Genomic DNA, 15,449 nt, shown 5'->3' on the forward strand with positions numbered 1-15,449 from the left:
GATGATGATGATGAGCCAGTCATCACAAACATCACTCCCGGGCCTGAGGAGATGGAGAGTCTCTCGGACTCCTTCTAGTCCGTCTACTCCCACCGGCGGCAGCGTGGCCATCACCTTCTCCTCCCAGGGATGGTAGTGTACGGGTCTGCGGGCCGGCCCTCCTCCAGTGATGTTGGCCTGGTTGTGGTCGTCCGTCATTTTTCGGCGGACCGTCCTCCGCAGATCGTACCACCTGGCTTGGCACTCATGCCTGGTCCTTCTGGTGGACCCAACAGCATTCACAGCATTGACGATCCTCTCCCACATGGCAGCTTTTTCGGATATGCTGGTCCGTCTGACCAATGTTCTAAAGAGCTGTGGCTCGACTCTGACAATTTCGTCGACAAGGACCTCCAGCTCCTCCTTTGTGAACTTTGGATTCTTGTTAGTGGGCATGGTGTGAGGTGTGGGTGTGGATGTTTGTGGGGGTTTGGGTGTGGATGATTGTGTGAGTGTGGTTGTGAAGGTGTGTGTATGTGAATGTGATGAGGGGGTGTTTGTGATGGTGGTTGTGTGAAGCAGTGCAAGTGTAAGGTGTATTGAGGGATGTAGTATGGTGCAGTGCGTTTTCTGTGTGGTCTGGCAGTCATGGATCCGTTGCAAAGGATCATGGTTTGTGTGTGTTGGGCCTTTTTATTGGTCCATTTGTGGGTGTGGCTGTGTTTGAAATTTGGGTCGGTGTGTTATAAGGAGTGGTTGTGTTTTGGGCCTCTGTTTAGCTGTTTGGCAGTTGCAGGTCAGTGTATAGGATGTATTTGGGCTTGTTGGACATGTTTTGTGGTGTTGTGTGCATCAAATTGACTCTCCTTGTGTTGTTTTTGTTTGTCCTGGTTCAGTATGAGTGTTTTTGGCGTCTGTACGGTGCGTACATGGGCCATGTTGTTGTACAGTGCTGTCCTTTGCTATGGCTTAGTACGACTCGTACATGCGCGATGTTGGGTGAGGGTGCTGGTGTACAGACACGGGCAGGGTGTTGGTCCGCACCGTCCATCTGTGGTGGTGTTTCGCACTGTACATACAGGGGGTGCTGGGTGTACGCTCCGTACATACACGGGTGGGGGTACACTCCGTACATACACTGGTAGGGTGTGGGTATGCTCCGTACATACACGGGTGGGGGTACGATCCATTCATACACGGGTGGGGGTACGCTCCGTACATACACTGGTGAGGTGTTGGTACGCTCCATACATTCACGGGTGGGGGTACGCTCCGTACATATACTGGTGGGGTGTGGGTACGCTCCGTACATACACGGGTGGGGGTACGCTCCGTACATACACTGGTGGGGTGTTAGTATGCTCCATTCATTCACGGGTGGGGGTACGATCCATTCATACACGGGTGGGGGTACGCTCCGTACATACACAGATGGGGGTATGCTCGTACATACACGGGTGGGGTGTGGGTACGCTCCGTACATACACTGGTGGGGGTACGCTCCATACATTCACGGGTGGGGGTACGCTCCGTACATACACTGGTGGGGTGTTAGTACGCTCCATTCATTCACGGGTGGGGGTACGATCCATTCGTACATGGGTGGGGGTATGCTCCGTACATACACGGATGGGGGTACGCTCTGTACATACACTGGTGGGGTGTTGGTATGCTCCATTCATACACGGGTGGGGGTACGCTCCGTACATACACTGGTGAGGGTTCGGCGCGTACATCCGCGGCCGGGGGGGGCGTTTGACGCGTACATGCGGGGCCTGGGAGGGTGTTCAGCGCGTACATACGGGTGCTGGGGGGGTGGTCTGCGCGTACATACGGGGTCAGGTGTGGGGTGTACAGCGAGTATGCGGGCACATGTCTCCATGGTTGCTATGGGAGTTGGGGCCGTACGGTGTTTTTTACATACGGTTGTGAAATCTAAAGGATGCGACTGATCGTACTTGCGCGGTCGGACGTCACTTTTCCGATTCGTACGGTAAATCGTCCAGGGATGTGTCGGACACATTTTCCGACCCGAGGCCGTGTGGGGAAATTTTCCCACAGCGATTTGTATGGACTTTTTCCCATGCAAATCGTACTTGGCAGTTTGTACGCTACTTGTACGATTCGTACGGTAAAAAATCCGGATACGATTCGTACGGGGAAATTTTTCCAGGATCGGAATCGGCCCCTAATTCTTTAATTCTTTTCAGGTCATTGAATGTTGCCTTGTTGTAGCATTCCTTGTCACCCAGATGTTTGCCTGCTTCCTCCATGTAAAGCTCTCGAGGCCACAGGACTATGTTGCCACCTTTATCAGATTTATTGATTATTACATCTTCACGTGATTGTAGTTTTCGCATTAATGTTGAATATTGTTGATCTTTATATTTTCTGTATTCCTGTTTGCGTAATGTTTTTTGATTGAGTCTTTTTAAATCTTCTGTGACACATATATATATATATATAATATAAAGATATTTTGTACAACTATCTTTATGACATTAATAATTTTTTTGATATTTTTGTGCTTAACATTATATTTATAGGATGTCACTATTGTTGACATCAATATTTGTAACTCAATATTGTGGTATGGGGATATTTTTGTTGTTGAAATTTTGTCCATGAACCCACTCACAGTCCCACAAAACCACTCACACACCCACTCACAGACCTATACATCCACTCACACTACCACTCACTCACATGCCCACTAACACACCCATTCACACACTTACTCACCCACGTATACACACCCATACAGCCACTCACACACCCACTCACTGACCCACAAACCCACTCACTCACTCACAGACCCACACTCCCACTGACATACCCACTCACATCCTCACACAACCACTTACACATCCACTCACACATCCATACACCCAATCACACATCCGTACAGCCTCTCCCACACGCACTCACAGACCCACAAAGCCATTCACACACCCACTCACAGACCCACACAGCCACTCACATGCCCACATATACACCCACGCAACCTCTCACACACCCACTCAGACACCTGCAGAGCCACTCACATACCCAATCACACACCTGTACAGCCACTCACACACCCACTAAGAGACCCACAAAACCACTCACACACTTACAGCCTCACACAGCCAGTCACACACCCACTCACTGACCCACTTACACAAACACTCACACACCCATATAGCCACTCACATGCCCTTACATCCACTTACACACACACTCCTAGACCCACTCATCCAGTTACATATGCAATGACACACCCATCACACACCCACTTACAAAGCCATACAGCCTCTCTCACAGACACTCACACACCCAGGTTACAGGGATGCAATACCTAAGAAAATCATTAAAGGAATTGTAGAAATTCCCTGAAAAAAACAAAGGTTACAATGACATTATAGTTAGGAAATAATGTTAAAAAAAATGTACAAACTCACTGAAAAAAACAAAGGTTACAAGGACTTATAGTTAGGAAGTAGAATTTAAAAAATCTTAGAAATTCGCGGAAAAAACAAAGATTACAGGGTTATTACAGTTAGGCTCAGATGTCAAGTGTACAAAACAAGCTACATTCAGCAGTTATAGTTACCTGTGCTAACTATATCTCAAGCCCCGCAATGCACTGCTTGTGACCTCACATATTACATCACTCACTGCATGATGAGTGATATCACTGATGACATTGCTGATGACATCTCAAATGATGTCACTGATGACATCATCCACAGAAGCACTCACACACCCACTAACACCCTCACACAACCACTCATACATTTAGTAACTCACCCATACAAGTGCTCACACAACCATTCACTCACCCAAATGTCCACTCACTTATCCATAAACCTACTCACAAAGCCACTCACTCACTCATGCACTCACATAGCCACTGACTCACCAATACAGCTACTCACACACCCACCTACTCACTGATACAGCCACTCAAACACCCACTTACTCACCCATACAGCCAGCCACAAACTCATGCACTCACCCATATAAACTCTGAACAGAGCAACTCACTCACCTATACAGCCAGTAATCCACCCACTGACACACCCACACCACCACTTATATACTCATTCAGACATCCATACAAGCACTCACACAACGACTCACTCACCCATACAGCCACTCACACAGGTACTCATTCTTTAATACTGCCAGTCACACACCCACTCAGTTAACCAAACACCCACAGCCACTCACTCACCCATACAGCCACTTACACACCCAGTCACTCACCCATACAGCCACTCACACAGCTACATACCCACTCATATAACCACTCACAGAGCTACTCACTTACCCTTACAGCCACTCAGACACCCACTCACACACAGATACACACAGTCACACAGCCACTCACATAATACATGTTAGAAGTAGTATGACTTCTTAATAGTACAAAAAGTATAGTAATTTAACTTTGCAGTAGCTTATTATATATCTTTAAGTCTCAGAAACATTTAGGAAACACTTATACTCACTGGATGTTGTCATCAGTGATGTCTGGTGAGATGCCATCTGCGGTGTCATCTGTGATGTCACTGACCATGTCATGAGTAATGTAATATGCGAGGTCATAAGCAGTGCATTGTGGGGGGGTTAAGTTATAGTTAGCTCAGGTAACTATAACTGCTAAATTTCACTGGTTTTGTACGAATGAAATCTGACTCTGTAACCTTCGTATTTTTTCAGTGAATAGATAGTTAGACAGGCAGGCAGGCAGGCAGGCAGGCAGACAGACAGACAGACAGACAGACAGACAGACAGACAGACAGACAGACAGACAGACAGACAGACAGACAGACAGACAGACAGACAGACAGACAGACAGATAGATAGATAGATAGATAGATAGATAGATAGATAGATAGATAGATAGATAGATAGATAGATAGATAGATAGATAGATAAATAGATAGATAGATAGATAGATAGATAGATAGATAGATAGATAGACACACACACATATGTGTATGTGTGTATACCTGTGAAATGTGCAGCCAGTTTTATTTTATCATTAGATGATATTATTTCAGTGTTTAGAGTGCCAATCATTTGCGGCAGTGTCTCGCTTTAAGTCCTTGTGGCATGTTATTGATACACAATGATTCAGTTTCAGAAACATTTTCTTGTGATCTTCTTTTTGAATTTTTGTTTGATTTTTGCATGACTATAGGCCCGAGGAATGTGAAGGGGAAGAAGATTGTCTATGTTGTACATGTAAATTCATCTGAGCCGTGCCTTCTCTGCTCCAGTCCTCGACTATAAATGCCCAGCTGCATACAATTTTTTCAGAGCAGATAGTGTGCCCTGTGTTTTCGGCAAACCAACGGTATCATGAAAACACAAGCTCTGCTCTGCTGGCTGTGGGCTCTCTTTTTTAGTGTTCTTTCTGAGCTAACAGATGACACCTTCTCTCATTGCAAACAGTTCTTCTACAAACGTGAAGCCCCCAAAGATTATGAGTCAATGCCTCATGGGGAGCTTGCCTACATCTGCCAGCGACTGGAAAATAAATACCACTTCGCCACTCTGTACGATAAGTATAGGAGAATCCCGCTCTACTCAGCCTACATAATGTCTCCCCGGCCCAAAGGCAGACCAGAAATGGCAGAATTTCTAGTGGAACCTCAGGTAAGAGAGGGCTTTATCTAGTTATCTAGTGACCTATGATTGTGAAAAATGTTTCCCAAACAGCCATAAAATTGTTATTGTTTTAATTTCCAGGACAAAAATATGTTACATTCTAGTATTCATGTCAGGCTGCCAGCTTTGCATCACAGATGGCTAGTCTACTCTGCCCTATGTTCACTGCTTTTCCTTACCAGACACTTTGAGAAAGCCATCCCTTTTGCCCTGATCACCCCAATTTTTAGATCTCTGCTCTATACGAACAAAGACATGCTGTATCTCTTTGTGGAGTTTCCATTTGCTGGCACCAACTTCTTTCCTTTTTGTGTGCTTCCCATTTGTCAAAGTCATGCATACGTCATGCCTTTTCCGGTGTTTAGTCCTCCTTGAAGCACTGCACAACTTCTGTTAACATATGCAGCAGACATTTTTAATGCATTGTTTAGGGACTACTTTTTAATTTATACAAACGGGTGACCGGTCTTGCCACAGGTTACGAGTGCTGGTATTTTGATTAGCGACAAGCGACAATTGCCGTTTCCGCATTTCTCTCTTCCTTTGTCTCTCCCTTTTCCCTATCTTTATGTCTGTTGCTTTTTCAAAACTTGTCTCCGCCTCTGTGCTGCCTCCCCCCCACAGGTTCTGTGAGGTATGCTGCGTTGTACCCAATTACAGACCAAAGAGATTGGGTGCAAGCCCTAGTGACCTTGTATTCTGTCACAGGCTGTGTTGGCAGCAAAATAGGGATGGTGGCGACAATAAACTTTGAAGGTGTCTGCTGGTCAACAACACAGAACACCCGATAACTTTGGGGGTGGACGAGTTACTTTTTACTCACTTGCCCGATAACTTCTGTCTCACTGTATGAATCAACCTTAATGCCCACAGAGCACTTGTACATTATGACAAAAAATGACAAATTATTTTCCAACAGTGAATTGTACTGTGGGCCTGGAAGTTTCAATTTCAAGTTTGAAAAAGCCTTAATGAATTGATTTGAGCAAAAGCTAGTGTGGTTGTAGTATCGCCAATTCCATTTCACTGCTCTCTTACGATCGGCTTAATTTCTTACTGGTCGGTGACTGTAGAGTGAAGAAAGCAGGCGTTCTTGGGTTCATTTGCATACCCATAGTGCCATGGGCCAAATTGAGCGGTTTGGTTTGTTTTTTTGTTTTGAAGTGTCTTTTTACTGCAGCAGTGATATGTTTGTAAGTTGTGATTTAAAGCAGAGAGTGTGTAGGCAGTGGGACTTTGCTCTCAAAGTGATTCTGACTTTCACAGCTTTTCACTTTAGGGATTGAAAAACGGTTGGGTGCTGACTTAAAGGGTTTACATTGTGCCAGAAGTGCAATGTAGCGTTTTCAGTTTGACAAGTTAATGCACCTACCGCTGAGCTCTATGCTTCACACGGTTTGATTAGTGAGGCCAACATAGCCTTTCAACTTACTGATAAAGTAAAATTACTTCCCTTGCGTTCATTGACACCTGAGCTGTACAGCCACATAAAGACGCAAGAGTGCTACAGTGAGCGCAATATTCTGAAGATTTAATTGACATATTTCATCTATTTTTTACTTGCTCTAATACCACTAAAACAAACAAGTCGACCACAGGCAACCCCTGGCCAGTTTTTGCTTGTTTGCGTAGCGTCAGTAGGGTGCAGCTTGAGTCCTAAGGCACAGGCCTCTGTCTAGAGTAGCATGGTGGGCAAAAAACAATGGACTGGAATGTGGCTCAGGTTCGATCACCAGTTACTCGAATGAATTCAAGCATTCCATGCATATCTTTGTTGTTGTATAATATTGCTGCAAGAATCGATGTTTATCCAGTAATGAAATCAGTACAAAGAGTTCTGTATGACAAGGCTAATTGGTTTGACATGTTCAAAAGCATCTACAATCCAGACAGACAGCCTTATCATACATGCTGACATAAATTACACAAGCAACCAAAGATGTAGATAGAGAGACATGCCTACAGTCATTGATAAACACCATTGGCGTCCTACAGGGCAGATATGGCCTGTTGGTCCAGAACCCCTGTGACTGAGGTTGTTTTCCACTTGTCCAGTCATCTATCCTAGTAGAGCTCTGCAGACTAACCCAAGTACATCCTTTCTGCACAGGAGAATGTTATGTTATGTTATGTTTAATTTATAAAGCGCACGGCTACTCAAAGTGTCAGGGTAGCAATTGTGTGCAGCCAAAAGCTTCTCAGGGAGGTAGTGTGGGAGGCAGGAGCTCAGAACTCAAGAGCCAACCAACAGACACTATAACATATTGACCAGCCCAGCTTGTCTTTTAGTTAAAAGAAAATATTTTAATCCCATAGCAAGGTACTCACAGTTCAATAGGGTTCTTGTGACAGGTTTGTAATCTCACGATGGGGCAATACACCTCTTCTGGTACACTCTTACTGCTGAAGGAGTTCTCTAATGTACTTAGCCCAAGGCGTATAGCATGGCTCTAATCACTGATTAAGCACAGTTGCAGTTCACTTAAAAGTACCCCACTTGCTAGATGTGCAAATCAGTTCAAACAGGTTTTACCATTTCAGATACACCCTGGTAAAAGTCTTATGTTCATATACCTGAGTTCTTTGCGTGTTCCTTCTCTCATACCATTCACAGTTAGACCCTCTGTTTACCTGCTCACTGGAGATGCAGCTCTAGTGGTGCAGATGGGTGTATTTATTTAGTGTTTCTGCTCCTGTGGCTACACTCTGTAGCTGCGAGGGGAGGCACAATGATCGCCTAATTTGGAAAACAAGCCTCTGGGTGGAAACAATGAGGCAGCTTACGTTTCGGTACTCGTCAGTAGGGGCCTCCCATGTAGGGTGCAAATGATTACTTTGACAAGTCAGTTGCAGCCATTGGGCTGGGTCATCAGTGGGCGGGCATCTCCAGCAGCTGCAGCATCATGGCTGATGAGGGCGTCCTCGTCCACTGCAACAAGGGATCTTCAACTCTGGTGGCAGCAATGGCAGCACGATCTCTCAGGAGGCAGCCAGCATCGTAGGCTCCAGATGACCCTCAACTCCTCCAGCAGAAAGTCCAGTCTTCGGTAATGTGGTGTCAAGCAGACACCAGCCTGTGTCAAACGTGCGTACTCTGCGGAGCACTCCCTCCTTCCGCCAAGCAGAACTTAAAGCAGTAGTAAAAGTAAGGTAGTTTAGATCTTACATTTATACTCATTTTCCAGACAGGAGCTGTGGATCCACTAAGGTTTCAGAACCGATTTGGGTTGGTCTCTTTCAAATGTCATTTTCCGTCTGCCTCTAAAACACAGCATTTGTGCAAGTTGATGGCTCTCATAAGATGTAGAATGATGTTGGCTCCAAGCAGAAGTAACCAACACAATACCACAATGTAGTGTGAAATATTTGAACCTTACTGTCGATGGCCTACCTGAAACAGTAATAAAGATGAAAAAATGAAACAGACAAAAGGGCAGACCCTGCCTACAATCTCCCCCACCTTGAACAAAAGAAACTGCAATGCCACCTCTCTCTCCTACCATCTCCCAGAAGTCTGTGATTAGGAAAAACGAATCAGTAGCCCTCCGCTAAGAAGGAGTTAATATAGTTTCTAAGGTCAGCTCTGTTAGTGCCGTCCCTGACTTCAGTATCTGGGTCAGAGGAATGCAGTCAAATCACTTCCACAGTGCGTCAAAGCTGTATTCACCCTCCAGCTGTGCTAAACCAGGGACCATCCAAAATGGATCTCACTAGTGTGGTAAATAAAAATTCCTTTACCGGGACTGAATTTGATACAGAATCATAATAAAATAGCTCAGTAAAATGAGAGGCAGAATCCGTGATATTAGAGTTTCGGAATGGGCTTTATTCCAATGATCGATTATAATCGGATGCTCCAAGTTCCATCACCACGGGGGTTCAGGAAGTGAAGTACATACTTTATTGACAAGAAGTAACTTTTATAGTGCATACATTACAATGAAGCGAATACAGTAGGCGTAACAATTGATAAGGAAATTGACGTTTCACCTGCGTAACCTAAAATGGGTGTAATAAGGAATAAAAAAAGGAACATGATTAGTTATGATGTCATACATAGGTGGATCTATAAGATAATACTTGGCATGGATGCGCGCGCAGCAGCATGACGTGTAATTGACGTGTAACTAGGGGGTGAAGGGGGCTTGACATTAGCTCTACATGTGGAGACGAAAAGTCTGGGGGGTCAGGTCAACCTAATCCCAAATCATATCTAACATCCTATGTTTAAAGAACTATGTTATCCACAAAAGAAGGACTCTCGGACCGAATCTATTCTATACTGACTGTGCGTGCGTGTACAAGCGTCTAAGTGTCTACACTGAATGCGAGGGGGTAGGAATATTCCATGGTAACAGGGCTATGAATTACTTGCATGAGGACAGAGAAGCCGGGCCTTTTTGCTTGGTAACTGGAAGAATGTTTACTTAAACTACTAGGCAGGAATGCATCGGCTGAGGGGGAAGCAGATAATTCGAAGGTGAAATACAGTTCTTGGCAGAGAATAGGCTGATGTCAGGCTTCGTGAGCCGCGCAGAGAATGAGACAAAGTTCATGGTCACAGATGCAGGCTCAGACTGGAGCTTTCAGAGGCAGAAGGCAAGAGGAGTTTTGATGACAGAATCAGGGCCTACTTGCCTGGACTGTAAAATGGCATAAGTGAACCATATAAAACCGGTGGCCTTTCATATTTAGGAATGGAATATCCGGCCTATTCATGGCGGATCTGACAGAGGACATGTTGACGGTGGACGCACATGTATTTGCGTCTTCATAACTGGAACTGGAGGGAACATACATGTACTTGTGACATGCACATAGAACCGTTGGGGTCCAAGATAGGGGACATAACTGACCAGGAAAATCCACATTTCCACATTCCCTCCTTGTCCCCTACTTGCCCTTCAAGAGATATCAATCTTCATCAATCCATTGATCCGTTCATATAGCATCATTTGTTCTTCTTTCTTCTTCCGTGATCTTGAATGAAATCTTGGTGGTGGAATACACGATGTGGCACACAGACCACAAATCGCTGGTCCACATTGTAGACATAGACAGCAACTGAATAGTATGAGAAGGCCAATACCTAGGAAGGATAAAACTCTCCATCCCCAGGCTGATATCACACTCCAAAACCAACTGGACCAAGTCCAGGTGCCTGGGTTCTGGTGTATCTGGTTTACAATCTTATGAAGGCGAGTGATGGCTTTATATACAGATGGCGAATTTTCTGGTATGAATACGCAGCAGCTTGATCCGATGACCCTACAAGCTCCGCCCCTATCAGCCAGGATGACGTCAAGGACAAGACGATTTTGAAGCACAACAATCCGCATAGCAGACTGCTCTTCCGTTAAATTGCCTAAGGCGGAAATAGTCTCATTCACTACTGCTTCAAGGGTTCTAGTTAATCTACGTATCAGCTTACTATTAGTAACAGTACCTATATAGGGAAAGATGCCTTTATTAAAATCTACATACTTGTCCCATGCCGTCTCAGTGTAATCGACAATGGGGAGATCTCTCCGCTTTCTGTTGTGTACTAAATGAATATTTCTGTAATAATCAGGAGGAGCTAGAAAAACAGGTGGCAAAAGGAATGCAATGTAGCAGGTACCATCCCAATCTGGAGGTAGACGCATATATGCAGTCTGACCACATATAAAGTAGGAGTGGCGAGAAGCTTTAAATGAAGATTTGCCTTGATCACTGAATTCTACTATAGTAGTGCATTTACTATGGCCCATATGTATGGAACCAACCTTTCTTACACACAATTCACCCTTCGCTGGGAATACTGACATGGTGGGTAAGACTAGTTCAACTTCGGATACGACATTTAGAATCATGAGATTAGGTGTAAAATTACCTAATCCATATACTTCATTTTCTAGATCAGTTCCTGTTCTTTTGGGGCGACCCTCCTTGTCAGGGTAGCAGACCTTGAGTAAAGCTAGGTTCAGGTTTCCCCATACCCAATGATCTTGGTAAACTGCGGTGTCTGAGTCTATGGAATTGATTAAACTAAACCATGCTCCACAGGAGCCATTATGTGTGAATGGATGTGGAAAGAAAGGCAGGACTCCTTCATAATTCTGATAGGGAGGGAGTCGGCCACACACCCAACAATTGGTGGCATTACTAGTCTGATGGGAATGATGTAACATACTAATGAAAGTGTTATTGCGCAGCGCAAGTCTATAAGATAATTCATGCGGAGGTAAGTCACTAAAAGAATGTTCAGCAGTAACATTATAAACGTGTCTAGAAATAGGGTAATATATGTGCAACAACATACTTGTAATAATTATTAAAAGACTCAATAAAAACAGAATTAATAATGTCCCCATACAGTGACTACGCAGTGATTTATAATACGCCTGTCGTTTCAACATTTTTCGCGACTGTCCATGATTCAGGTCTAGAGGATACATGTCAGGGACAAATTCAACCGCTTCACCTTGGAGAGGACTTAAACAATCAAATTGTCTGACGTTCTAGGCCTCAATTTTTCTTTATAGAGTTCGGTTTCAGTTTTTTCAACCAAAGGAAGTTTTGAATCAGTCTGTGAGGGAGTGCATGGCACAATGTCTATATCCGAGGATAGTCCATGAAATTTCTTGATATGACTTGAATGGATCCAGCCCTTGCGGCCCTCGATCTTCACGGCTGTCCTTGTGGTCAACAGGACCAACTTGGGTGATTTCCACCTGGGCTCCAGCTGAGTCTTTCGGTCGAAATTCCTCACAAAGACAAGATCACCCGGAACAACGTCATGGGGTTTCACCTCAGTGTTGTCGGGAAAAGCTGCAGCTACCTGTGAACGACAAGATTGTAGTGCAGACATCAAGGAAGCCAAGTAATCTGTCAGCATATTACAGTCAATATCAGTTATTTTGCGTGGTATAGGCGTCCCCCACATATTCGGTGGTCTGCCGAAGATCACCTCATACGGGGATAGCCCTGTTCGTGAGTGTGCTACCATTCTCATGTAAAAGAGTGCAACGGGCAACGCTACTACCCAGTCGACACCTTTCTCTCTGCATATTTTGGACATTCTGATTTTCAGTATCTGGTTATGTCTTTCTACGAGACCTGCTGCCTCGGGGTGTCGGACACAGTGGAATTTCCACTGATATCCTAACAGAAGTGAAACGTGTTTCATTAATTCGGATGAGAACGGCTGGCCGTTATCTGAGTGAACAGCACATGGTAAACCGTATCGTGGGAAGAATTCTCGAACCAACTGTTTGGCAGTAGTCGGGGCAGTGTAATCTGAAACCGGGTATGCCTCTGTCCAACGGGACAGAGCGCAGACAACTACAAGAACATATTTGAATCCTCGACATCGTTCCATCTGGATATAATCCATCTGGAGTACTTCAAAAGGATGATTAGGAGTATGAAATCCACCCTGTTCTACCGGAACGCTTTTTCCTGGGTTAAACTGACAACAGATCATACAGGTACGGACCTTTTGTTTTGCTGCTGCTCGTAAATGTTTATTGAACCAAATGTGTTGAATGCTGTCTAGCATAGCTTTTTCTCCTAGATGCGCTGGACTATGTATAGTGTTAATTATAACTTGGACCATTGAGTCAGGAAGGAACCATACCGACTTTTCCTTCATCATCCATCCTTGGTCCGTTTGGATCCCTCCTAATTCAGTCCATTTCTTTATTTCGTCTGGTGTAGCATGTGTCTGTATGTCAATTACGTCAAGAGTAGGATCTTTAACTGTCATACAATGTGTCGGTGTCGGGACTATTGTCTTTGTCCTGTCGGGGGTTTGAGTTTGAGCAGTCTGTTTAGCTGTTCTGTCAGCTAGATCATTGCCTTGGGAAATGATATCAGTAACCTTCGTGTGAGCCTTACATTTCATAATTGATATTGCAGTGGGTAGATGTATTGCATCTAATAAGGCATGAATGAGGGGTCCGTGCTGAATGTGGGCACCGTGGGAAGTTAAATAACCTCTCTCTCGCCACAGCACGCCGAAGTCATGTACAACTCCGAATGCATAACGTGAGTCAGTGTATATGTTGACTTTTTTATTCGTGGCTTGAATACAGGCTTGTGTCAGAGCGATGAGCTCTGCGGCTTGAGCTGACAAAGTATTTATACGATTAGTTTCAATGACTTCAGTATCTGTGGTGACTGCGTAAGCGGCCACTAACTCTCCTGTACTTGTTCTCATGCATGAACCATCTACATACAATGTCAGGTCTGGATCTGACAATGGGACATCGGTTAAGTCTTGTCTGGGTTTTGTCGTTATCGTAATAACTTCAATACAGTCATGAGCTAGTGGGTCTGTTCCGATTACAGGTAAAAGTGTGGCAGGATTCAATGTGTTACAGCGTCTGATTTCTATATGTGGCTGAAACAATGTAAGTTCATACCCTGTAAGTCGTGCTATAGTCAAGTGTTGTGTTTGCGTTCTATTCACAAGAACCTCTACTGCATGTGGTACTTGAACTGTCAATGGATGTCCTAACACTATGGCATCGCTTTGTCTGATTGCTAAAGCTGTCGCTGCCACTGATTTCAGGCATGCAGGCAAAGCCTGAGCTACGGGATCTAATGTACTAGAAAAATAAGCACATGGTTTGTGTGCTCCTGCTTGTTCCTGTGTGAGTACTGATAAGGCAGTACCTTCGCGTTCTGTAACAAAGAGTGTAAACTGTTTTCTGTAACATGGCGTTGCTAAAACAGGTGCTTGACATAAAGCTTTCTTTAGGTTTTCAAAAGCTTGTGTGTGTTCCTGAGTCCAAGGGAGAACAGTCGGTGTGGCTGCCTCCTGTGTGGTTAACTGAATGAGTGGTTTTGCTAGAAATGCGTACTGAGGGATCCACTGCCTGCAATATGACGTGAGGCCTATGAAGGCTCGTACTTCCTTTTGTGTCTTGGGTATTGGCATGTTAGCTATTAACTGAATGCGGTCGGGTGTAAGCTGCCTTCCCTCCTTGGACAGCGAGTGTCCAAGATAAACAACTCGCTGGACACAGAATTGCAGCTTAGAAGGGGACACCTTGTGCCCCTTTTCGGCTAGAAATTGTAAAACTGTCAGTGATGCTTTTTCACATTCCGGTTCGCTTCTCGCGGTGATCAGCAGATCATCGACGTATTGAAGCAAGGCAGTGTTAACTGGCATGTGGATACTGTCTAGTTCTCGTTTCAGTGCTTGGCTATAGATGCTGGGGCTTTCTGTAAATCCTTGAGGTGCGCGTGAGAATTTAAAGCTGCGCCCATTTAAACTAAATCCGAACAAATATTGGCTTTCCGGATCTATTGGGACGCTGAAAAAGGCATTCTTGAGATCAATTACAGTAAAGAATGTTGCTTCGGAATCAATAGCTGTCAATAATGACGAGATATCTGGAACCACAGGAAATTGTGGCACAATGCATTTGTTTAACTCGCGCAGGTCAATAACCAATCGATATACTGGCGGGGCTGTAGGATCTGTTCGTTTAAGAATCGGAATTATCGGTGAATTACATACATTGGAGTCTGTTTCCACAACTACTCCTTGGGCAATTAGCTCGTCAATGATTTGTAGTAAAGCCACTACAGCATCTGGTGGTAACTTGTATTGTCGCATTCGTGGTAGCACCACTCCTGCCTTTAGTGTGACTCGATATGGTGTAATATTCATGCAACCAACATCAGTAGGGCCTTGTGCCCATAGATGTGTAGGTAAAGTCTGCAGTCGGGGATCCATGTCTCTAGACACATAGTGACCTTTGAAATCACGTAAAAACAACCTTACTCCTTCCGGAGAACAACATATTATGGCTCCTAGAGCT

The 15,449-nt window shown here is 44.6% G+C and overlaps 1 protein-coding gene across 1 annotated transcript in view; it reads left to right on the forward strand.

Annotated features, from left to right (window-relative positions):
* The first annotated feature begins 5,297 nt into the window (after positions 1-5,297).
* LOC146809777 (endonuclease domain-containing 1 protein-like) overlaps positions 5,298-15,449 on the forward strand; it is a 309,446-nt gene continuing 299,294 nt past the window's right edge. Inside the window, exon 1 of the mRNA XM_085616623.1 lies at positions 5,298-5,625. Within this exon, the coding sequence (XP_085472749.1) occupies positions 5,329-5,625 (297 nt within the window). The 5' untranslated portion in view covers positions 5,298-5,328. The remainder of the gene's footprint in view (positions 5,626-15,449) is intronic.

The sequence above is a fragment of the Triturus cristatus genome, chromosome 7 (assembly GCF_964204655.1).
Source record: "Triturus cristatus chromosome 7, aTriCri1.1, whole genome shotgun sequence".
Lineage (NCBI taxonomy): Eukaryota > Metazoa > Chordata > Amphibia > Caudata > Salamandridae > Triturus > Triturus cristatus.